We start from the raw sequence: 26,510 nt of genomic DNA on the forward strand, positions 1-26,510 counted from the left end.
AATTTAAAGAGGAAGAAAAGCAGTTGTAAGAAAAACACAAGTTTCCATGTACACACAGAAGATGATCTAATAAGCTATCACATCCAGCATGTGATACAGCATACATTAAATGTATGGAACTAGGGCTGGGATAAAGATATGGATTCAAATATGCAGTCTCTACAGTAAAAACATCTTACATGGATTAAGAGAAGTCAATTCATTATGCCCTGTAACTCATAATTTATTCTATTTTCTATTAATCAAAAATTGAAATGTAACATGAGAACTAATATCAACAAATGAAAATGGTGTTAGCATATGCATAAACATAACAGCATACGAGTATCTATACTTCTGACAAGAGAGCTGAATACCAATAGCTAGAATCATTAACATAGATAATGAAGTGGACAAGTGGACAAACTGATTGTGCAACTACAAAATGCCTGGCTGATTTAACTTGAGCACTTCTTGACTTGAAAACAGTTGTATTCTTGTCCACTGCATAAAACTGAACTGATACTATCACAAAGTATCCTATTAACTTGCAGCTCTCTTAGACGCAAGTCATTATAAGAAAGGAAAGTTCTTAAAGATAAGCAACTCTTTCAAGCTCCAATTAAGAATTTTAATTCAGATTAAGCAATTAATGGCAACATTTTCAGCAACTTGGAAGAAATAACACCACGTCTCTGATGCCCCAACATAAAGACAATTACTGGCTCTAAATTTTTAGATAACACACTTAACAAATACAGTTATTTGTAGCAATCAGTTATCAGCTGACATAACCAATCAATTTAACAAAAACAGATTCCACAGATTTTGACACTGAGATGTTTTGCCCGTTGCATGAAGCATTTGTTTCTAGTCTTAAGATAGAAGATTCAGGATTTAAGAAACCCAAGTAAACAAACAGTGGCAGTTTTATTTTTGGGGGGTGCTTTTATATGGTTGGGGCTTTTTGTTGGCTTTTTAAATTACCTATTTTATTAAAAGGATTACTAAAAACATACATTACCATGTCTAGTAAATGCATGTCACTGTTCTTCACGTTTCTTCCAGGACTCAGCAGCATCCCAAAGCATCTGTGAAGTTTTATTAAATATATATATATATATATATATATGCATATATGTTAGCATTTCAAAGACAAAAACATTTTGTTGAACATAATGGCACAGCACCCACTGCTTCTAATTTAGAGAAAATCTTAGTAATTTTCTGCTAGTGTTATGGCAACACTCTGCAAACATCACAATATATATTACAGAAGTGACAATAAAATTATTTTCTAGAATGAAGACAACAGAAATTAGTGTCTAACCTATGAATTAATTGCTCTTGAAGACAATTCAAAACACTGAGTTTAAAAGACACAAAATTCCTCTACACAAATGAGACAGATTGGCAACATGAAAATAAATTTTTAATTTGCTTTCATACAATTAAATTAAAGTAACAATTTACATATTTTATCACCCATAACTTCCCTGGTGTAAATCAACATCACCCAGCTTCACAGAGCCTTAAAAATACCAATTTGCTCTGGTCTTACACTCTTGTCTATTTTTTACATTTGATCCTCTGTATTATACAGATGCAAGGATTCTTCACAGTCACAACTTATGTCCCTCAAATGTTACATGACGAATCACTGTGACAACCTGTCATTAGAATGAGGTTTTAAAAACAAACCAAAAAAACCCCACCATAGTGTCCCCCTACACCTCTCGATGTAGAGTATTAATCTAGTATAAACCAGGTTCAATTTTGTCCAACGGATTCTATACCAGTTTCATTACCCTCATTTCACAGTACTCACTGTACTCAAAAAATGGATCTAACAAGCCAAAGCAAGTAGGCTCATACCTTTCTTGCCACAAGCAAAGACCACCTCCTTAAGTTTCGTTAATGTCCTGCTAACCCCTTCTGCACGTATGCCTGTTCTCTGCTCTCTCCTTTACTTTAAACACTGGTCACTTTTTCATAGGTTTTAATACCATTTTAATAACTGTTAGCTATTTCAAGATGCATCTTGCTTGCTTACACTTTCTGATCAAATCATGGGATGCTTTATTATTGTCATTTTATTAAGGAATGCAAGACAAAGACTTGCATTACACATATATATTTATATTTTTATTTTTATATGTATATATAAAGACTCTGCCATAGAGTTTACAACCTAAACAGAAGGGACAAAGGAAGCTTTATGGCTACTACCACCATGTGAGTACTCTGCCACAGCCATCATAAATAAGCCAAGGTCTTGAATTGCAGTCCAGACATTTAACAAGCAATCTTTCGTGATATTTTTAAAAGTAAAATAATAATTAAAGCCCAAAACTGTCCTGAACAATCATTTAGACTTTTGAACTTTCTGACATTTCTGCAAAACACCTTTACATCTCTCCTTCGAGCATACTCCACTATGAACAAGAAACAGTGAACCATTACGTGTTTATAACATATGGTATAAGTTGTCTAATATGTTAGGTCTCAAAAAAGGGGAAGGAAACTTTAAAGCAATTGCATAATGAAATGTTATGAAAAACAGGGATCATAGTTCAGAGGGGTTTGCTTTGAAAGAAACTTCTCTTTCGTTTTGGTCAAGTTCTAAGTATCTCCAAGAACACAGATTAAATAACTTCTCTGGGCAATCTGTTCCAGTGCTCAGCTCCCTTTGTACGGATAACAACTAACCCAACAGAGGAATTTCCAGGGAAGTAACTTGTACCCACTGACTCCAGTCCTTCCATTCTGCACCTCCAGGGAGGGTCAGGCTCCATCTCTTCCCTACGCTTCCCCCACATACCTGAAGGCACCCACAAACAGCTCACATTCTCACAAGTAATCCCTGTCTCTTGCAGAAGTAGATACTGATGATGACAGATAACATCCTGATACTGGAAAAGTCAAGGCTACTCTTCTAAGTTCAAAAGAATAAAATGACTTCAAACGAGTTCAAGTAATAGTGAGCAAGCAGCCAGTATTCTGCACATCAATCCTATGGACACCAAGTACAGGCTCTAACCTAACGTACACTTACATGACTTGGTAAGAGTCCTCCATATGAATGGTAGTATACTACAGTAAAACATCTCTCAACAAGTACAGAGGCAATCCTATCGCCTCTCAGAACAAAAGGCTGTTTCTTCAGTCTCCAGAACAACTTTCTTAAATCCCTCAATTATTAACCAGAATTTTCTTCTTGAACCCTGTAAGTAACAGAAATGTGACACAGCAGCCATAAGCCTACGTGGTGCCACCCACACCCGCAATGCAGGAGAGAATGATGCTTCTTCACCTGCTTTGAACAACAGAAAAGCAGGCAAGCTTCAGGTCAAATAGGCATCACAGGCAGAAAGCGACACAGGATCCCCTATTCTGTCTATCCCAGCCCTATCTGAACACCACCTACTGACATCAGCCGAGGCTTCTCCAGTGGTTTTCTCTTTATCTGAGACCATCAACACAGTTTTTGGAACACTTTAAACTACAGGCCACTCTTCTTCAGCAACAATCACATTTTTCCATTATAATTTCACTCAGAAATACTTCTGAAAGTGCATTAAATAGCTAAGAAGTTCTCACGTAACGTCCATTGATCTATTGTGCTATTTTTTTTTAATGCCAATATTACATTCCGTATGTATATGAAATGACTTGCAAGGTTGTGTATGTCACACCAATTAAATAACTTACCAGCAAAGCTTGTGGTGATAGAAATAACATCCAAATTGAATCATCCTAAATACCATCTAAGTTAAAGCTGTTTTCTAATGAAGGTAGTTTTAAGAGGAGAAAAACCACAAAACCAAACTCCTTAAGATCCCCCACAAGGAAAATGCTGAACAGAGAATTAATATTATTCAGAAAGGCTTAAGAGTTCATCATCCATGAACTTTCAAATCAACGTTATTTCAATTACAAATTTAATCGAATGAGAAGCAAAAGAGCAGTTTTACAATATTGATAAAATAATCTGCTGTGTCTTTCTTGTTACAGAAAAATCAGTTTCTTTTTAGAAAAAAATAGCCTGAAAGCAAACAGAGATCAATCCTAGGCTATATGAGTTTCTTAGATTCTCCTGTTATCTTGAATTTCCTTCAATAGGACTGAATTCTCCTATGTTACTTTCTTGGTAAGATTGCCATCTGGTGGCATTTGCTCTTTTTAAAATAAATATGAGGTATTCAGAAAGAATTTCCTAATTAAAGCTAATGCAATGCCTACTACTGTTGCAGCAAAAGTCCTCTGTTACTGAACGTGTCAACAAACAGCTGCTCTTCATGCGTATGGCCTGCTATTCCTGCAACTGCCTTCCACAAAAGGAAGTTATTTTGTCTGAAAGAATTCCCCCCCCATTTAGTTTCCAGTAAATACACCTTTGGTCACCAACCATCCCTGAAATCTTCATCATTACTTCAAGATAAACAACAGAACCATACTGTAAGAAGAACTACAATGAAATCCTGGTCTTGAAGACTCCAACAAAAAATTCCTTCTAACCATCAGGCTGAGTCCAAATACGTATGATTCCAGTAAAAAGACCTACGTTGAACATAGTTCAGACAACCCAACTTAGTTACTTTCACAACACAGCCAGCGGCAATAACAAAGGGTTATAATGAAAGTGTGTTTCTCTGCTACTTAAGAACAAGAAAACACAAAACGAAAAATATATGAATGCCCTAAGTATCCTCGTTCCAAAAATTCACATTCAAAAAAGGCAACGGAAATAAAAACAGTTTGCTTATTACATGCTATGCTTCCAAGACACCATGTTCCCACCTTATCAAGTAATACATGTGAAGTTATTTAAAATTGAACCATACACCTATAAGTGAATTTTATTATGCAATAATACCGTGTCACTGCTTTTCTTCTTTCAGTTGCATAACCTGCAAAGCTAGGTTGAGAACTACTGTTCTCATAAAAAGGTAATCTGCATTACTTTTATGTCTCTTACCTTTCAATGGCCAGTTCTTTGTTCGAGAGCTGTTGAACTGTAATCACCACTTTCTTCTCAATTCCCTGTTTAAGTTTGAAATATAATTTGTCTCTGTCCTTTGGCACAGGGCTAAAAGAAATTTTTAAAAAGTTAGTATAAAAAGAGGACATTAACTGTTAAGTACAGCAGAGAAGAGTAACCCACTTAAGCTATTTGTAGCTTGTTTGAGAGACCTTGCCATTTAAACTTGGTTAATAAACAAACATAAAGAAAAAAGCTATGGCTCACACTTAGTATCTTAACTATCCAGAGAAATTATCAGGCTCACATAGCTAAAAATGCATAGGATATTTTGGTTTTTGAAATAACAGAACACATGCACCATATGAACCAAAAAAACAATAGGACATTTTCACAGAATCAACTCTTCTCATCAACTCAGTCCATTCTAGATGTCATGTAAGTAACAATTAGGTTATAAAATACTTTGCTTCTTTGTAATGCTCAGAGAATTTTACAGCATTCTAATCCTTCAGTGCATTCAGAATTCATTAAATCACAGAATGGCTTGGCTTGGAAGGGACCTCAAGGACCAGGAATCTCCAACCCCCCCAGTACAGGCAGGGCCACCAACCTCCACATTTAATACCAGACCAGGCTGCCCAGGGCCCCATCCAACCTGGCCTTGAACATCGTCAGGCACAGGGCATCCACAGCCTCTCCGCGCAGCCTGTTCCAGCACCTCACCACTCTCATAGTAAAGAACTTCCCCCTGACATCAAACCTAAATCTTCTCTCCCTCAACTAAACTAACTTAAAAGAGCACTACATTGTATTTATTCAGGAAAACTGGTTTGACAGGAGTTTCTACAGACATCCTACCATCTTTTCCACTTGTACAGGCCTATCTGGAGCACTTCTATCAACCGATAGATTTTTAAAAGAAGCTAATTTCAAAAGGGTGCTGATTTTTTAATCCTTAAACGGAAAACATCCAGAGAAGAAAGCTGTAAAAACAAAGCAATAGCTTCCTCCTTATAGCAGGTCCACTTATGAAAAGAAGCTAAATCAATTTCCCTGCAGCACAACAGTTGCGCATTCTGCAAGTATGCTTCATTCAAAAAGATTTTCAACTTTCCCATTTCATTCAGATTACCTGAAATTTCCTTTTCCATCATCTTCTTTGACTTCTAAGGAAACACTGAAAGTGTACACATCACTGTCTGGAGTATGAAGAACAAAGTCCTTAACGTGATCAGATGCTTGTTTGGAAGAACGTTTGAACGCTGTGGAAAAGCTATATAAAATTCGGCTGACCTGCAGAAAAGCAAAAGAAGTAGTGGCATTATAAAAATTAACACATGAAAAAACCACCCATGTTTGCTCTTCTTTTTCCTTTTTCTTTTCCATTTTTTTTAAACTTCATTTAAAACACAAAGCTTTTAGATCATGCATTTCATAACCACCCAACTGTGTTTTCTCAGTAAGTTAATATATTACAAGACTGGGAATGCAGCTCATTAGGAGACCCTAATAATGCATTTTTCAAGTTGTGCATTTAATAACACAGCTTACAGATTACTCAAGTAGAATTCTTGTTTTGTGAACTTTTCCACCCCTTACTCTTCCAGTCTAAAAAAATCCTCCTATCTCAAAGTATCAGCAGTTCTTCCCAAAATATCAAGTGCAATCACAGCACTATAAAGCGATCTCCCAAGATCTACACTGCAACACTAACCTGGAACCTACTCAAACGAGGCCTGAAAAACAGAAGGATTTCTACAATATTCCCATTACAGTGCACTTTGCCATCTTATTGAAATACTGTAACTTTTAACTTGTATTAATATTCTTGTATTAATATTGTATTAATAGTCACACTTGACTATCTGCACATTCTGTAAAATCCATTAAACATGTGTTAATATATTTTTCAAAAACATACCATTCCTACATCTGGAATAACTTTCCCAGATATGCTCTGCACCCTTTACATGAGCCATTATACCATATTTAATACTTACTGCCTCTTTAATTTCACAGGAGAAAACATGAATCTGGAACTCTTCTGTTCCACAACTGCTTTCAGTAAACGCAAAACAGTCACTTTCTGAAGTCCCATTCTGTCCACGCACACAAAACAACACTTTATAGATTGGGAAAGAGGCTATCTCCACATTGCTTGACTGATCTATTATTCTGCCAAGGAAAGGAACAGTGAAGAACAAAAAAAAAAAAAGCAAATCAAATAAACGCACACAAAATAACTTCCTGCAATTAGATTAATACCTAAACTGAACTTACAACTAAGTATACAAGATGGAGAGTAGGAACAGATAAGTCTGGCTTTCTGGCTGTAAAATGTAAATACTTTTGGTTGCAACACTGGCCTAATTTTTTTAAGCTCCATAAGACAAACGCAGTACCTCTTTCCATAACAGCAGAAATCAGTGAACAAGATGCCTGAGAATATCTGGCCCTAAAGCTAATGAACAAGCACTTGCTGATAACCAGCACAGAGAAACTCTCTGAGCAATCCTACACCCAAAAATGACTTTCAGCCTCACACTTCATTTTCGTTGGTTTGAAGAGGCTCACAACTCATCCTTCATGTTTTAAGCGCTTAACGAAGATGCCCTCAAAGAAGTGAAACACAATCATCAATACAGCACTTCCACAGACCTTCCTTTAAAGGGTGAGGTGTCTCACTGTACTGTACAAGAACCTGAGCCAAAAATCCAACAACTCTACCTCCCTGTGAGAGTAACAAACTTTAAATCCACCTTTCACGTGCGGTGCAAGTAACAAAAGAAGCATTTACACGTTACCTTACAGAGCCTTCTGGAACATTTGGAACATAGAGTGTTACAGATAGAGGGGCCTGACTGGAGGATTTCATGTTTGCCATGGCACGTAGAGCTTCTGGCTCATTCCGAGGGGCAGACACTTTCATGCTACCCAGGTAAGTCAGTTTGTTAAACAATACACTGTCCTCTTCCAAGGGTTCACTGGGAGAAGATGACCTTCGTGCAGACACTTCTGAAAATGAAGAAACCATCTATTTAACTATTTGCTTCTATTTTTACATATAAGTCTAACAGTGAGAAATCCACTCAACATTAACGTTTTGTCTATTCTAACACAAGTTTCCAAGTATTGCTTTAGGTCAAATTACCTTTTGATTCTTTTTAGCTATGCTAAAGTAAGTGTACCTTGTGTACAAGTGTACCCTGTTCAGTTTGCTTACATCCCCATATTTCCACTCATTATTTTTGCATAAAGCTGCTTCTAATTCTCTTCTCTCCAATGAATTTACAATTTGTAAAGAATTATTAAATTCAAACGTGGTTCATGTTCTTGAGATAGACACACTAACTGCATGAAACCATCAGGGAACTAGAGAAAAGAAAAGGGACACTTGCTCCTCTAAACAGAGGAACAAGAGCATTCTTTCTGGATTATCTTTCTGTATTTTTTTAAAGGCACTTTGACATTTAAGAAAAGAGAGGTGAAGTTAAAAAAAAAAAATGAGAAGTATGAATCAGAGTAATGCAGGTTGCATTAACTCTAGAGATCCTTTCCATCTTAAACTCATTCAAAAGCAGAACAGGCTAGACTAGAGCTAGTTGAATCAGGTTGCTCAAGTCCAAAAATGGCAATTCCAAGTCTCTCCTAGCAATTTGCCCTGTTTTTTCGTATTTCTTTTTACTACGACCATTGCTTGTGAAACACTTAAGTCAAAAATGCTGCAGAACTGAATGTATGTCAATGGACATAATCTTGAAGTTTCTCACATTCCATCAGCAGCATCTCTATCTTATCTGTACATTCAGCAGTTATCTGACACTGAGTCCTAACTAAGCTAGAGCTGGTGACAAAAGAAAAATTATTTAATGGAAACTGAGCAGCAAAGAGGTATTGATCTGGTAATAATCTATTCCTATCTACAATCTTCTCCTGATGAGAAAACTTGAAGAGGCTACACAATATTCTCCAGAACAGTTACAGAATTAAGTTCCAGAAAGCATTACACCTATTTTAACTTCAAGCTTTAAAGAAAAGAACTGCCATCCATGGGAGAGGTATGGGGCAACGGGACATAGGACAGGGGTACTCTTTAGTAATACCTGTAGTAGAAGGGTCTAAAACAAGTTGCAAGGACGGCTGATTTGTTTGACCTGCTGAGCCAAGTCCAGATGCCTGGCTGCATGCATCACTGGAACCTTCGGGGAGAGCAGTGGAGTTGTTCTGGTCTTTTTCAGAATCCCTCAGTATCTCCTCCATTGCCTTCTCCAGTTGATCATCTCCATTTGAAAACACCTGTAAGTAGAAGATTAGTTTGTTTTTTTTTTTCCCTAAAAATATATAACTATGTGTATGTTTATTTTGGCTGCTATCTTTCATACACACAATCTTGCTGCAAAAGTTAAGAAATACTGCTAAACATGACAAGCTAAGCACATGTACGACTGCACCTTAATACAGATATATAACTAAAAGGAACTGATCAGATAAGGTATGAAAAATCCATGAAACAGTCTGAGATCACTAGTCACTGCATCCCATGACATGCATGTGTTTCATCCCACCAAATACAACACGTATCTTCTCTCTGCTAGTCCAGCAACCATCCAAAACCTACAGACCTCTGTTAAAATAACAGGATTGTGTTTAGATTCTCCATTCAAAGAGATAACAGAATTTGTTACACATTTTCCTTACAGATAATTGTACTTTCTTAGTCATACCCAAACCATTTCAGTTGTCTCACCAATTGTTCCACATATAGTAGGAAAGTAAATGCATAGAAATAGCCAGAAAATGGTCAGACATTCCCCCTTCCCCCCAGAAAAGTGCCTTTCACAGATACCAGCATTTCCAACCAAAAACCAACACAGCCAGTAATAAAGCTGCTTTATGGATTCTACCTTCTAGATATAATTACTAAAGAAGCAGTCAGTGCAGTCAGTGTTTAATTAATTTAATTTCAGACTGAAGTAATCAGTTGTAAATAACTGCCCAACAGTTACGGAAAGATAAAATCACTGTTGTCATTTCAAGGGGAACAAATTCCTATTTTTCCAAGTGGATCACATCTGCTACAGCAACTGAATTGGGGAAACTTGCAATTAACCAATCAGCTGATACCCAAATACTAAAACATTCAGGCATTCTGTGGTAGAAAGCTGCTAGAAAAGGCCTTAGTCATTAGAATGAAAACAAAAACAACATCTACTGTGGTCTATTCCTATGCAGCCTAATTGTGTTCTTTAATGGAAAAACACTGTCAGGCTCTGATCCCTAAATAAAGAACATCTCCTAAGCATTTATCTGAAGCTTATTCTTTGAAAAGAATATTTTAGTCCCCGTTTAATGTGTAAATCCATGGAATACTAACAAAACCCTGAAGAAGTTACCTCTACAAGAAAAACTGAACTGCCGCATTTGGAGAGATTTCCTTAATCTGAGCTCTTAATTTCATTGGCAATGAGCAATGACAAAAATGGATAGTAAGATTCTTCTCAAGCACACACACATATCGTTAGTTAAATACTGCAAAGAAGCAGCTGTTTTCTGCTCAATATGAATCCTATTACATATTTCAAATAGAACAGTAGTAAACCTTTAGCTGAGGTTTTGCATTTTTCCCAGAGGAGTCCTCAGTTTGCTGGTGAACCACGACAAATTCTTCGTTAATTAATGTGGATACGGCTTCAGGAATTCTTCTGGCTTTGCTAAACGACGTTCTGACTTCCATCTCAGGTCAGCAGCTTTCTGCCACAGACACCTGCAGAAGGAAAGAACATTATGAACAGATTAAAAACTTGTTTTTTAATATCTTAACAAGTGAAACAGGAAGTTTCTATCAGATAATATAATACCTAAAGTTGTATGAATGTATTATACTACGTTTAATGACATTTCTCAGATTTCATTGGTGTAAGAACTTTTTTAACAGCAAGGTGTATTTTGGGGTATTAAAAATCCTGTGATTGAACAGCAGGAACTGTTATCTGCATGCATAGATAACCCCCAACCAAGTTCAGCTTGGAGCATCTACTTCTACTGTTTCTAATCCTCCAGAGCCTGCTCCCTCTACCTCCCCGGTTCCCGCCCTTTTTCCTCCTTTCTCCCTCATACAGATACATTTCTCCACATCAGTGTCACCCAGGTTATGTGAAGATGCAAATTACCCGATGACTAATTTTCCAAGTGTATGCCATAGCCACGAAAACATGTTTAGCAGTGTTTTCTCACCAGGGTATTTATGTGATGAAGCATCAAAGATTATACTCAACCACAATCACATTCTCTCAGCAGTTTCTCTGAAAAGTCTACAGCAGTTAATCGTGTTACTCACAAAAAACGAACTAGCTGTAAATATTACAGGAACCAAGAACAGGTTTTCTCCTCTCTGTGCACAAATGAGCCCAGGCACAACCAAAAAAGGGCAAAGGATTGGTATCTCTGCTAGTTCATTTAAAAGAATATTAAAAAAAAAAAACAATTGAAAATCACTCCCAGCACTCCCGAATGAGAAAACCTGTAGGCATCCAACACAAAAAGAGCATCATCTGTATTAGTGTGGAACGTTTTCCTTGGACCCTACAGGAACAACGGGCTAAAATGTTGTTTTTAAAGTGTATCCGTGTTTTTATAATTCCCTGTTAAAAGAAGAAAAGGCATTTTTTGGACACTCTTGGTAAGTGGCACATACTTCCACACACAGTGTATTTCCATATCAGTTTCCAGAAAGCACCACTCCAGCTCAGTGCTGCAGTGTTTTCCCTAAGAGACAAAGCTGTGATGAATAACCTAGAGCAGAGGGAGAACCTTCCCTTACTGCCTTATTTGCAAAGTGGAACATCATGCTTACCCTGAAGCTGGATACAGAGACTTAAAGTTCCGCTCAGTCCCCACCTATTCAGTGCCCACCAAGCCCAGTTTCACGCTGGGAGGATCAGCTGCAAAGCACCCCATAGAGGGGAGCTCAGCCAGACTCGTGAGCACGGACAGGTTTCACTTCACACTGCCTTCACAGCAGTACCAAGGCACAGAACCGTGCCATGCTCGCTTCTCGGTTTTAGTTTCAAAACATGCAATCAGAATCACCGATTTAGGTCTACTGGCAGGGAACCACAAAAACAGCTCTTCAGACATGCAAGTCCTCCTCCATTCTGAGCGAGCACTATTTAAGCCTGCTAGCCACAAGGGGCAGCTCAGCAACTTTGTACCAAAACAACAAGTTCGGGAACTAAGCCAAGTTCAATACAAAAACATTTTGCATCACTTTTGAAACCACAGTCAATATGCTTTTGCTCTTCTCAAGACCTGGTTTATTCACACACACCTCCCCAGACAAATTTTCCCTCTCCCTAACACAACCATGATTTTACTTTTCAAGTCAGTGAGAGCACTACACACAGAAATCCCACAGAATCATAGAATCACAGCATCATAGAATGGCCTGGGTTGAAAAGGACCACAATGACCATCTAGTTTCAACCTCCTGCTATGTGCAGGTTCACCAACCACCAGACCAGGCTGCCCAGAGCCACATCCAGCCCAGAGTAACTAAAAAACTCCACTTGTACTACAGCACAGACAACTTGTCAGGAGGGGCATTAGGAAAAAGCCACCAAACAGCTGTAATATTCAGAGAGAGACTACCAGTTTGGACTGGCAGTGCAGTGAACCCAAAGCAGTAGCTTGCAGACGTGCCATCATGTGAGCTCCACCCAACCCTAAGTCATGGATTCTCCACTGAAGTCAGCTTGATTCCAGCATTTTAAGGCATCTTAACTCTAAAGGTCCTCCTGGCAAAAGGGACCAAAAAAAAAAAATGTTTTAAATATAAAAGACTGAGTATATTATTAAAAAAATAGATGAACAAACTGTTCAACAAATTTCAGGCTGTGAAAGCTTATTTACTTGCAATGAACAGCAAGTCTAGTTCAAACTTACAGAGTTCCTTACAGACAATGAAAGAACATAAATATACACTCCCCAAATAGAGCATGATGTGAATGAGCATTAGGTCTGCGAGGTTACTCCAGGACTGGAGAAAACAGCAGAGGATGACAGCCAGCCCCCCTGGCCACATCAGCAGAAAGGATGCAGTCCCCCAGAAACCCCCTTTTCTCTCTTAAGTTTCAATCAGAGTACTCTGTGCATATATGCACTTTACGCACAAATGGTTCTACTGCATCAACTGTTGAAAGACAAATGCCAGCTGCTGCACCACCTTCTGTCTGCAGCCATGGAGGACAGACAGGCACATTATCAACTACTAAAAGCTTTTTGTAGCAATATGGAAGAAGAAAACCACAGTAAATGCACGTTTGTTAAGAGAAAATGATGATAATGCAGCTAGAAAAGCATACTGAGGTACAAAACATCCCCATGTTGGTAAAGACAGTTCTTAGGTAAGTTCCTCTTCCGAAACAGAGGCAGGAAATATAATTAACATTAGATGACTACAGGGAATTTCTAATTCGGTTCAGCATTCCTAAAAGCATACCATGCACGTCACCGCAGTTACAGCAGATCTGCAAGCTATTTAACATTGTTGAGAGTGCAGCTCAAGCTTGACCCACAGCACAGTGTGCAGACACACCTCTGCCATGCCGGCTGAGCAAAACACACCGCCCTAAACCCCTTCATTCCTGCCTTTCATTATAGCCAACTCCAACCTGCCATCAGCATTACTCACGCGGATGCTCTCTGTGCCACTCGAGTCACAACAAAGCCAGCCCAGTTTCTGCTTGGCAATCAGACACGAGCAGGCCAGGCAGTGAGCTCCAGGAGCAGGAGCACACATCTCACACACCAGCTCACCTCAGCTACACGTCTACAAACCCCTCAGGTCTTTTGCCAAGACCACCTCTAAATCATGACTGAGTCGTGTTTCAAATTAAGCAACTAGAGTGAAGTTGATATGAGAATTTAATAACAGAGCTCCGAGTCTCAAGAAGATTACTGAGGCTTTACTGCCTTAAGAAGTAAGCTACTTAGAGGGAAAAAACACACACATTCTGTTACTCCAGCTAAGAGCTTTGGAAGAAAAGCAGTAAAAAGAATAAAAACTTCTCCTGAATGAATCACATATTGAGGCACTTTGGGGAAGGGAAGAAATAGAATATGTGATTATTTTTTTTTAATGTCTTATTCTTTAAGAATAAGGAAAGAGAGAAACACATTCTGGACTTTCCAGTCACCTCCAGACAGCAGACAGCTGTGTTATTTTGCTCTCATCATTCACTTTATCCCATATTGAGTACTGACTCCTGTTTCACCCATCGCACAGACACGAACTCCCCTGTCTCACACAAAGGTTTGGAACCAGTGACTGCCAACAACCAGGTGTGAGATGGGAGCGCATCAGTCAGAACACACGGACAGCTATACAGCCTACAGTTCATTCCTGGAGCTGAACCATTGCTCATAACGGTCATGAAAAAGGTTCAGAGTTTGCATTTGGTTACTGCTTAGAGTGCATGTGACAGACAGGGGCAGGAAGCCAGCAGAAGTAACACACCTCAGCTACTTCCGCACCAAGCCCAGAGGCTTTGTTCAGCTGCTACTGCAGTTTTACTTCAGATGAATTAACAGGTCTGAGGTGCAAATAAACCTTCTGTTCCACCAGCACCGCTCCAAGAACAAAACCACAGAGCAGATGGTAACTTCCCAAGCCATCAGAGCCCAGAATCAGAAGGGGTCTTCCAACCAGGTCTTCAGAAACATGGTGACAAACCGTTCTCCAAGTTCTCTTCACAGCAAGAAATGCTGAAGTATGCACTGCTACCACAAGGCAGCGATTTCTGTAAGAGAAGTCCTGAGCAGACCTGTTCCTCCCCATAGAGAGGATGATTCCTCCTCCACGCAGACGAGCAACACCATGCAGAAAACAACTGGAGAACCCCACAGCAATCACACGGGAGGGAGGTTTCCTCAGTTCTGCTGATGAGAGCCAAGTGGCTGGCAAATGAGTATAACTCCAAGGAAAAGTAAACATCTCAGCAAGGCTTTCTTACAGAGAGAGTTTCAAAACAAAAGGTTTAAAATATGAAGTAATTAACCAGATTTACCTGGTTTTAAAATAGAGGGGAGGAAATCTCACAGTGCTGAGGCAATGACTAAAGAAAAGCTGTTACTTTCCTCTTGGACCTCCACCTTACAGTTTTGGACAACTCACTGCAGCTTTCTGTGGTTGAGCTCCCAGCGAACGTTTTGAGTCCAGGATAAAAAACAAAACCACACATACCTGGAATACAGTTTTCCGGGGGCAGGAAAGTGGAACTTACCACATATACATCCTAATCATCAGACAGCCCAGACCCAGGAGCTACAGCACTTCCTTCCAGTCAGGCACCATGAGTTCACTGCAACTCCCTACACTAGCTTACCCCACTGTACAAGAGGAGGAGACACAGGATGGAGGTGTTTCTCAATTCCCCCCCTCCCTAACTCTTCCATGTATTTCATACTGCATGTAAACTGGAAAACCACATCACGAAGACACACAAACAAAGAAAAATGATATATTTTCTTTAAAAATAATCAGTATTATATTCGACAGCACAAAAGCTTTGATAAAACTTGATAACATCTATGAAAAAGACAACATAGAAACAAGCTGAACACTGATGTATCTGTTTTCACAGATACAAAAATGAAGCACGTTTTAAGGGAAAGCTTCCAATCTTCTCCCGGGGCAGTGCGGAACAATCAGATTCACATTTTCCTTTATCAGGCAAGCCAAATCAGATCCCGTATGAACGATGAACATCCAAAGCCATACAGTTCCACTGATAATCTCATAACCAAAACACAGCACTGGTGAATAAACTCTACTTATTTTCAGAACAAAGATTTTCCAAGGGACTCTTGGAAGCCTTCTCAGAGGAAGGTCCCACATGGCTACGCAGTGATTTCTCTTCTGCTAACAGATGTGCAAAGCACAGATGTACACTGAAAAGGGTCATCTGTTCCCTCAATACAACACACACAAGCAAAAAGAGCATAAAGCTAACTTAACCTGAAAACACAAGCGCTACGTGACTCACATTTCTAGTTCACATAGAGGTAATGTGCATTTCATTCTGATTTCCTGCTTAGGGCACTGGAAACGACTCACGCTGCCAGTGATACACACACAAATCACGCAATCTTTACCACCGCTTCCTATGCTGAAGCATGTCAAAATTGTTACTGCAAATCCCACTCTGTTTACATGTCACCAAGATCATCACCACTCTGATTCTGCCCTTCATCTCCATTTCTCTTTGCCATCTTCATACAAGAAGCTGAACCTCTCTGTTCATACTAACTGCTGCTTTGCCATCCATAAGCTGCTTCCCAGAGTCCTACCTGTGCCCTATCTCTGGATGTGAAACACAGCTCAAAACACACCTGGAAAAAACAAAAACTAGCATTTACTTGCCTTACTGATAATGTTCCCCTAGATTAAAATCAACCTAATATAAAGAGATCCCAGCTGTACACATATTAAAATATACTGCCATGCATATGTATTAAAAAAATCCAGTTTCTATGAAAGCAATGGTAAGAACTCAAATAAACAAAACAAAGAAACAAAGAATGACCACACAACTGAAAAACCACACAGCTTATTTTGGCAGCTCTGTCCCCTCCGTGAAAGTGAATTTCTACTTAATACACCACAGCAAATAATCAGTCTGTTCACAGAGGGCAGGCTGTTTTCAATTCCTGGCCCGGGTGCCTAGATACAGAGGATACAGGAGGCCTCGACACAGACTGGTTCTACGTCAATCTTATAGCCAACTATTAAAAGGAAAACAGATTCAAAAGAGAACTACATAAACAAGAAAACGTCTATTCCGCTTCAGAGCATTCTGCATGCACAGCTTACAGAACGAATTCTGAACTGATCGCACTGTGCATACTAAGGCATTTATTATAAAGGAGAGAAACAGCTTTCCTGAGCTGGAGTTCTGGATTACACATAAGCTACCGGGCCACTTAAACACTGCAAAGATTCCATTTGGAACCACTCAGGGAAAAAGCCTGTTTTCATTCCTGTTGACTCCAGGCCTGTCGGGGCGCTGGCAGGCATGCTGGGACTGCGGAGCACGGTGACTCAGGCAAGGAAGCAGCTGACATTTACAGCCCAAGAGAGAAGCGGCACCTCTCCTCTTCTGCTGAGATCATCAACCGCTGCAAACCACAGGCAAGAGGGAAGATGAGAAGCACATTAAAAAACAGAACGACCAGTGTGAACTACAATGTGGAACATGTGGGGAGAAGGGCATCGCAAATGGTAAACAAACTATCAGACCAGATAAAGGAACAGAGTTAAAATAAGGTTGGGGAGTGAGTTTTTAAAAAGAAGCAATGCCCCAGGCCTAAGATTTGGCCACAGTTAGTGGCATGAGCCATCAGGTGACAGGCAGCTAACACTAGCTTACACACTTCTCACTCAAACATACTACTTCACGCTGTTCACAAGCGCAAGCAATGCTAGCTAATCCAATTTGTATGCAAGCAATTTAAGGAAATATGTTTGATTTGCTGCCCATTAAGTCTTTTCCCTAACAATCCCCTTTGAAAGTGTACACCTGAGAAGTAAGCATAAATAAAGCGGCTCCCACTATCCTGAAGAGGGATAGCCTATCAGTCTTTATGGGTATTTTATGGAAGGAAAAGCAAACAAACCCCCACCAACACACAGCACAGCACAGATACATGAACTTCGGGTATACAGGCTCACTGGGTAGCTTATCAGAATCTCAAACAACTCACTTCAGCACACTATCTCCAATCTCTACCTCCAAGATAAAGCAAACAGCACAAACGAGCAACTCAAGCACACGTTCACACTGTTAGCTGCCACCAACTGAACACCACGCCAATCTTCTTGAGCCAATCTCTTTTGCATTTGGAAAATTAAAGGTAGCAGCAAAGAGTTCTCTTCAAAGAGTACCCGATTATTCTCGGCTGAAGTAGCATAGGGCAACCATTGCTTTAAATAGATTTAATCTTTTATTCCTTTAGTGAAAAATGGCCTAATTTAGCCTATAGGACTATGGGACAGCCTTTCTCTATTAAAACATACTGAAAGTTTCAAGCAGGTAGTTTCTGCACAGGGTATTATTTCCCATTACAAACGCATTACGTAATGCAGAAGAGACCATATGGAAGAGCAGTGTGATACAGGCAGCAGAGATCTGGGTGCCAGCCTTTCTCCCTGCCAAACACACACCTCATGGAGCATCGCTTCCAACAAACGTCACTGAAACACAAGAGAAATGGTGACTTCTTGCCTGCCGCTGCCTGCCTTCAGGGTCAGTAATGTCCCTCTTCTTCAACATAACCACCGCCATAGCTTACAATTCTCATCTGAAATCTGCAAAGTGCATTCTGGGAATAGTAAATTCCACAGATTTAACGTGGATTTCCAGTGCTCTGTCCTTAATCTCAGAAATTAATTTCATACTAGCCAAGTACAAATAGACAATAACATTTCTATTTCTCAAACACTGTTAAACTGTAATTAATCAAACGCTACACGTCTTTCATTCCATCAGCTGCTGCAGGCAATCCTGAACTGTGAGCAGCCACTCCACACTTCTTCATATTCCTCACTTACAGATTTTCCAGAATGAGAGGGCCTATGAGCCTTGGTCAGACAGCCACCCGAGCTTCTAACATGAAAGTATGAGAAGAGAATGGTTATTTTAAAGGCCGTGGTGAACTGAAACTGAAACCTCGCGGAAGTCAGGATAACTGCTTCAAATTGAGAAACCTGAATGTAGCACAGTGAACGGCTTTAACTACTGTATGCCTTAATCCTATGCCTGTTGAACTGTGATGGTAACACACAGAAACAAGCTTCAGCACGTATCATTTCCGTATTCTCCCATTCACAGTGCACATGTGTAATTCTCTGCTCACTTTGTACATTTTCCTGTTTACTGAAAGCATACCTTGAACTTGACATTATCTCTGTACTTCAGCTGTGCAGTTTCTGCAGCTAAGATGACGTAGAAGTATTTGAACAGAGAACAGTTACTTGAATTAATGAGTGACTGACCCAAAGAAAATATCCATAGCTATTACGTTAATTGCAAGATGACCTCATACCAAAACCACTGCTGAATCTGGTGGGAGGTGTCCTTGCCCATAGCAGGGGGCTGGAACACGATGATCTCTAAGGTCCCTTCCAACCCAAACCATTCTGTGACTCTATGAAACGCTACTTGAATTTTGGCTTGACCAGCACATTCTTAATTCCTCTGCATGCTGGAAGTAACGTCCTGACACCCACATTCCTAGGGCAAGTTCTTATAAAAATATCCTGAGATGCAGATTTACTGCTGATTTCAAACCCTGGGATAGATTTTAGAAAATGAAGGGAAACTCATAAAAGAAAACAAAATCATTCCCTCCACAGAAAAAAAAAAAATCTTCCATTGTAAGAACAGGGCAATACGTAATCAGGTACATCTGGTACTGCAGTGCTCTATCCACTCAGCCACGTTAGGGGAAAGAAAGTAGTAACAAGCAGAAAGGGAAGAAAAGCCTTTTCTCATGTTAAGTCTAAAGGATCAACACAATTTTGTCACCTTCACTGAGCCCAGGGCTATCTCCAGCAGTGCCTCCATGTGGGTCAGCCACAATGGTCCTCTTCCAGCCCTCCACTGCCAGAAAGGTTTGTTTTTGCAGACTTCCAGTAATCAAATGCAGTAAGCAGAATTGCTTGGCAGAGTCAATTCTATGGTAAAACACTATAACAAAAAGGCTTTCTAGGTTCTTCTTATAGTGAAATCATCCAAATAGCCAGAATACTATGTGTTATATTTCTAATTTAAGGAATTCACCAGCTTGCATAAAATAAAACAATCCTGAGGAGCCACAGAGATGCGTCTCCAATTGCTAAGCACCATACAAGCTAGCAAAGCAAGCATTCTGTTGAGAGACAAGTAAACATGCAGCACCTAAGAGAGGTGGGGATGCTACATAACCTCAGAGCCAGCGTTACAGCAGGGAAAGCTGACATCACCCAGGAAAAGCAGAGTGACACAAACCCACATCTCATCGTTCTGATGCTGAAAGTTGAAAACTAAAATGTTCATTTGGGTATAAAGTGTTATTTTCTTGGAAGTGAGGCAGGAAAGTCAAAATTACAAAGCTGCCACAGACAAACCTCTCAGATCCATCACAGCAATACACTCTGAAAATTCCAGTGTAACCAGCAATTAATTTTTTATTCAACTACTCAGTGTAATGGAGATAGCAACTATTCTGATACCCATCAACCTGTTTAGCAGGATGTACAGTAGGATATATTCATAGGGACTGCTCAGTTCTTTCCACACTCACAAAAGCCACGGGACAAATAAACAAGTTACAATACAAGGAATCCTAATCCAAAATACAAAGTGCGGACAGGGAAACAGCCTTAAATTCTGCCAGGGTAAGTTTAGGTTGGATATTAGGAAACACTTCTTTACAGAAAGGGCTGTTAAGCACTGGAATGGGCTCCCCAGGGAGGTGGTTGAGTCACCATCCCTGGATGTGTTTAAAACCTGTCTGGATGTGGTGCTCAGGGATGTGATTTAGTGGAGGGCTGTTAGCGTTAGGGTAGTACAGTCAGGTTGTGGTTGGACTTGATGATCTTTAAGGTCTTTTCCAACCTGAGTGATTCTATGATGGGTGAGCTTCAGCATCCTGCCACACGTGCAAGTCAAAGGTCAGTGTCCAACAAACCCAACAAAGCATCCAAGCACTATGAGCAGGGAAGAAAAAGCCCAACCACCAGGTATTCTTTAGTCCCAGCAAAGCAGATGGGTTAACTGCACATCTACAGAGTTAAGAACATGCATTATTTTGGCACCTTTGTGTATTTTGAAGGGAATACACAAAACAACGCCATTACTTTTTTTCATACACCACAGTATGACCCCAGAAAGAATATGAGCACCAGAAAGAACCAGAAACAACACAGAGGCCAGGGATAGAAACCAGGAGGGCATGCTGGAGGAAGGACAATCTGTGTTTGTCTTATTATACACTTTGCCTCAATCACACTCTTCTCTGGCTACCATCAAAAGCCAGATACTGATCTGCAGCCTGACCCTCCTACAGTCAGTGTCAATTTCAGTCAGATAAAAAAAAAAAAGGAAGCTGTAGGAGCCAAAGGCAAACACAGAAGTCATGACAACTATGAGGAACTTCCAACTTCACGTTCGTTTTTTGGGCCTTGACAATGTATTTTAATGGGTATTTTGGTCAATTCTTTCCCCCACCTCTCTCCCCTACCAGTTTTTATACATACGTAGCACAATAAATAGCTGACAAATAACACTTTCAAAACAGTGTATTGTATCAGGCACTGAGTTTTCAGCTGCACCCTTCATCACCTCCATCCCAGTCTCAAAAATCATTGAACAGTTATCTCAAAACAAATGCACAAATCCAGCTGACACCTCCTTTTCTTGGAACTTTATACACTCAGTAACTTGTATTCAAATTATTCTTATTAAACTATCAACAAATAGGATCAAGTATGACAGGAGTAAAAAGTTTTTATGGCAGAGACATCTATGAGCGAACACAGACAGCCTGCAGAGACTGACAGGACTGATATTTCCAAAGACTTGCCTTCCTTGCACTGCCTGATCTGCGTTCCACTTTAGGTTCTACTCCCAGAGCAACCGCTGCCACGCACAGAAAGCTCTCTTCCAACTTCATTACCGAAGATGTTGCCACAAGCTACAGATAGCCCAGTAATACCTCAAAGATGCAGGAGGTGAAGAATTGGCAACCTTACCCACCTTGCAGGCAGCAACACGCTGAAGGAGACGGGACACCTCCTGCGACTGACTGACCAATAACCCTAAAGGAGAACAGAGGGTTGGAGTATTTCCTCCTAGCTCAACGCTTGACTAGGCAAGCACCCGTGTTAGCACCATCACTGCACAGAGCACAGACAGGAACTGGCAGCTCGGACTGAGGACAACTATTATGCTGCACTGCCACCAAGAATTTACTTGCAAGATCTGAGTTCAAAGTAACAGGAAATAATGAAGGTACGTGCCAGAGGAAGAAGATAAAGCAAAGGCTTTGCAGAAGGGAAAGAAGCAAAACCAGGCAGCACTTCTGTCTGCCACAGGCACTCCTGATTATTCAGCCCAAGGTCCAAAAGGTTCCCCAAGGAAGAGGCGGCTGTGGAATGCATGTCAGCATGCAGAGCTCACACTGAACTGAAAGACACCTGGATGTTATTGAAGGAGCTTGTATTGCACACAGAAACGAGCACACAAGGACAGTACAGCAGCTGGGGAGCTTTTTACAACGTTAATTTGTTGGAAATACAAATCTGTATGCACAGCATATACACAATACACAAATGAACTCATCCATGGATCACACGTCAATTAGTTCTTTACTAATCATTACTGTAAAAATACAGTATTTCACATTGTTCTAACTTGTACTTTTCTTGTCCATCTTAATTATTATGATTAAAGAGTCAACAGGAGTCCAGACCTCTGTGAAGTGCAGTAACCAAGTAAAAATAGCTGATTTTAATTACTTTCAATTGCTTTCCTCCAACGAAAGTACAGACTGCTGTAAGAGTTATAATCAAAATACTAAAAAAAGACATGCTCCCATTAACCCACTGTAAGCCCGCAGTGCTACACGAATGATTGTACTGAACAGTAACCCATGTGTTTCAACATAACAACTTGCAAGCAAAATACTGCTGTGGGTTGGTTTTTTGGTGTATTTTCTTAAATTATTATGATTTCTTGTTAAGATAGAAACCATGTTAAAATCAAAGGTGGCATCTCTCTAAATAGCAGTGAAAATAATTAAAATTAGCGTGATCTAATTATTTAGTTAATGTCAGTCTTCAGAATAAGAAGTCTTAGCTCTCAATCTGTTCTTTCCAAAGGCAAATAAGAACATAAGCTTATAAAATGCAACAGACCACTGGCTGGAACACTCCTCCTATCAAGGAAAACCTGGTTGTATGCTTTAAGATATACACAGCTACATGATATAATTGAAACATTCACTATGCTACAATTTAAAAGCACAGCTATTTAGCTGTACAGCACCCTGGGAGGACAGAGGTTTACAGACTGCTCAGCACCAACACGAAGCATAACTTCAAGATTTCTGGATGGCTCCAGCCTCCCACACCCCTGAGCCCAGCAGCAGTCTGCTGGAATAAAGATGCATTTCACACAGATCTGTCAGACCAGGCGGGATGCATCTGAAAGTCTAGAGGGAGCTGGCCAGTGTCACCAAGAGACAAGGATGTGAAAGGCCATAAGACTGACAAAAGCTCCTAATGGCAGGAAGAAAAGCAAACATCACATCCAACTTCAAGAGCAATGAGGAGGATCCAGGTGGCTGCAGACCAGGCAGCCTAACCAAATACAACAAGAGGACCGTGGAGCAAATCCTCCTGGAAGCCATTCCTATGCTCGAGATGAACACGGTTATTGGGAACAGCCAGCATAGATCCACCGAGTACACACAGTGCCTGATCAGTACAAGGAGATGGCTGGCTCACTGGCTGACAGGTGAGCAGTGGACACGGAAGACCACCAGCACAGTCCCACGCTGTATCCTTGAACCCAAACTGTTGAGACAGGCACTGCAGAGAAGAGCAATATTGTTTTGAGGAAACTATCAGCGGTACCAACTCCATTAACAAGCAGTCACAGTCACACTTCACAGGAACTACCACTGAAGTCAGTACCTCTGAATGCCTTCAGACCCATTACTGAGGCCATTAAAGAGTGCAACCTCAGCTGGTTTGCCAATGACAGCAAAGTGGGAAAAGTGGTCAGTGCACAGGAAGGCAATGTGTTCAGGACCTCTTGCTATACAGCAAGGACTTCAGTTTTAACTGTCTGCTTAAAAACATCGGGAAGGTCTTTGTCCCTGCTGTGCTTCCCAAAGACAGGAAACATCCCTGCAAAAGAACGGGCTTTCTACAGAGGCCTTACTCATCTTCCAGAGTAATCCACTTAATTAAGCAGGTTTCTGAAAAAGATTAATGCGTCATTTATAAAGAGTCACATACACACAACCAAACTACTTTCTCTCCTTCAGCTTCGTAGAGTGCCCTCCTGGAACACTTCTGACACCAAAACTAAGTAAACACTTTAAAACCCACGGAGACATTTTCTCATACTCTGTACAGAAATTTTGTCTCTTTTTAAAGTTAAGAATACAGAAAAAAAAAGATGGAATACATCAATTTCAAACTCTTCTCAAACACTTCAGGCTTTTCTTATGAACCAGGACTCCAGCAAAGGAAAGAGAATCACTTCAGCAATGCAGGTTACAACAGTGGCTCCATTAATACCTGTACTGGTATAGCAAAGCAAGATTGAGACTGGAATAAACTATCAAAAATATAAACGTCAAAACAAAGGAAGTCTCACAAAATATACCTAAAGCACCTTAGTCTCCTTTAGGAGGGTAATTCCACGAGGCTTCCTGCTAATATTTGAAATACACGTTTTAATTTTCACTTCGAAGGTCAAGATTAAAATTCATGGGGTGAAAGAGTGCTTGCAGTAAAGATTAGTGCAGCTGGTGGTCAGGAGATTTAAAAGGTTCAGTGTTGCAATCTGACACATTTGTGCATCCCTTGTGCTGCTATACCAGGATTAAGAGTGCTGACATGGCGTACCAGCCCGCTGGGCACGTAAAACGGGTGTAATCTAATGACAAATTAGTCTGAACTGGAAATCAGAAGGTTTGTAATTACTAAGGTCAGTCAAGTCTGAAATAGCCTTCCAGCTATAGCAGAAATAATAAAAACATGACGGATTATTTTTAAATTGGAGCTTTATAAATTTACAGATGTCTCTATCTCATAACGCCCACGTCATTCTTTGCAATTAATGAATCGACAGCAGGTTTAGAGAGAAGAAAGGATAACCAAGGACAGAGCAAAGACCAACTACTGGTGTGGGCAAGCAGAATTAAAATGCAGAAATAGAGGTGGCTCTGTTGCTTAGAGAAAAACAAAAAGCAGCAGCACCGTAACAAATGATACCATGGCTTCCTGACCAATGCATGCCAGTACACAGGAGCTCTTAGCACCTTCGCTATCATCAGCACAAGTGGCACCAGCCAGCCACACACAGAGCAGCTCCTCCTGGCAGCGGTGCCTCCTTACACGATCTCAATGTCCCTAAGAGCAAGACCCAGATAAGCACATCACTAACTGCAGCTCGCGGCCGTGTTGGAGCCACAGCAATAGCCACACACACCCCAACACACTTCTTCCTTTGAATGGAGCCAACATCCCTACAACCAGGCAAGCAAACTAGTTCAGGAAGTTGTTCTAACCATAAAGTAACCTGGAGAGGGAAAAAAGAAATACCAAGTACTGCTTTTTGACCAGTTCTCCGAACTCACTTCCTCGCTGCACAAATCCCATTGCTGACACAAGGGACGAAGCAGCCCCAACTCGGGTCATCCTCAATTGCTCTGCAGTACACACTATGGCCTGGATGTTTTTGCAATCCTCTTACTAACATCACCAAATCTTAATCTGTGAATCACTATTCAAAGGCCTGCATTCTATTTTTACCCAAGCAATCCTGCATTTTGCCATCATTACCTTAAAGAGAACACTGCAGAGCGCTTCAAACACCGCTCTGAATGAGCTTCAGCTCCTGCAGCACTGAGCCAACGTGTGCTCGCACCTGTGACTGCATTAGTGGTCCCTGCAAATGTGAATGGCAAACTAAGCTCTTAATTAGCACCACGGATACCCCATCACCCATGCAAATGAACCACGCTGCCTACAGTGCTGCACAGGCACATGGTGCAGAAGCGATCCTTTCCCCCAGCACACATTCACAAGATGCAGCACATGAGTCAGGCTGGCGCTACTCAGGACTTCTACCTGCCCTGAAGAGGTTCGGCCAAACAAAGCCACGCTGCTCCCTATCTCACACGGAGGCGATGATGCCTGCAACGCAGCCACCAACTCTCTCCGGAGACACAGAGACAGCCGCCCTTTCCTGGAGTTTTACTTGGCAAAAAATCACTACTGTGACTGTGAGACTACAGCCCGAGAAAAGGAGAAGCAGTGCTTACCCAGGGGAGCTATTTCTTATGTCTTGCTGGATTTATTACTGTCTTAAGATTAAGAAAAAAAAAATAATAAAGTATTGATATTTTAAATCTTTTTTTTTTTAATCTTTTACGCAAAAGGATGAATGCACGCATGCAGGTCACCGCATGGTTGGCTTGGGAGGAGCCCCAAAGCCCCCCACAGTCCCTCCTGTGCCCTCCCCCAACTCAGGCTGCACACCCCGCACTCCTTCAGGCTGGGACACGGCACAGGAGAGCAGAGCAGAGCCGAACCAACCGGCACGCGGCTCTGCCAGCACAGCGGGAGCGACGGTGCGGCACCCCGGAGCCGGGCAGCAGAGCGCGCCGTGCCGCCTCGGGCTCCTACAGCCGCGGGCAGCGCTCCGCCGGAGGACACGGATGTTTGTGCCGAGCCTCAGCCAGGGAGGGCCTAGCAGGGAGCCTGAGAAATTAA

The 26,510-nt window shown here is 40.8% G+C and overlaps 1 protein-coding gene across 7 annotated transcripts in view; it reads right to left on the reverse strand.

Moving 5' to 3' along the window:
- RABGAP1L (RAB GTPase activating protein 1 like) overlaps nt 1–26,510 on the reverse strand; it is a 216,544-nt gene that overhangs the window by 176,289 nt on the left and 13,745 nt on the right. For 3 of the 7 annotated variants that reach the window (NM_001389347.2, XM_046944410.1, NM_001012923.3), the window contains 7 exons: nt 10,563–10,727; nt 9,067–9,259; nt 7,768–7,978; nt 6,964–7,138; nt 6,096–6,256; nt 4,958–5,068; nt 1,004–1,070 (listed from right to left, as the gene is read on the reverse strand). In NM_001389347.2, the coding sequence (NP_001376276.2) occupies nt 1,004–1,070; nt 4,958–5,068; nt 6,096–6,256; nt 6,964–7,138; nt 7,768–7,978; nt 9,067–9,259; nt 10,563–10,697 (1,053 nt within the window). In that variant the 5' untranslated portion in view covers nt 10,698–10,727. Of the gene's footprint in view, nt 1–1,003; nt 1,071–4,957; nt 5,069–6,095; nt 6,257–6,963; nt 7,139–7,767; nt 7,979–9,066; nt 9,260–10,562; nt 10,728–15,243; nt 21,914–25,577; nt 25,684–26,510 lie in introns of those variants that run through there. The other 4 variants (XM_040704568.2, XM_046944409.1, XM_046944411.1 and 1 more) reach the window with 4 other exon arrangements.

Source organism: Gallus gallus, chromosome 8, assembly GCF_016699485.2.
Source record: "Gallus gallus isolate bGalGal1 chromosome 8, bGalGal1.mat.broiler.GRCg7b, whole genome shotgun sequence".
Lineage (NCBI taxonomy): Eukaryota > Metazoa > Chordata > Aves > Galliformes > Phasianidae > Gallus > Gallus gallus.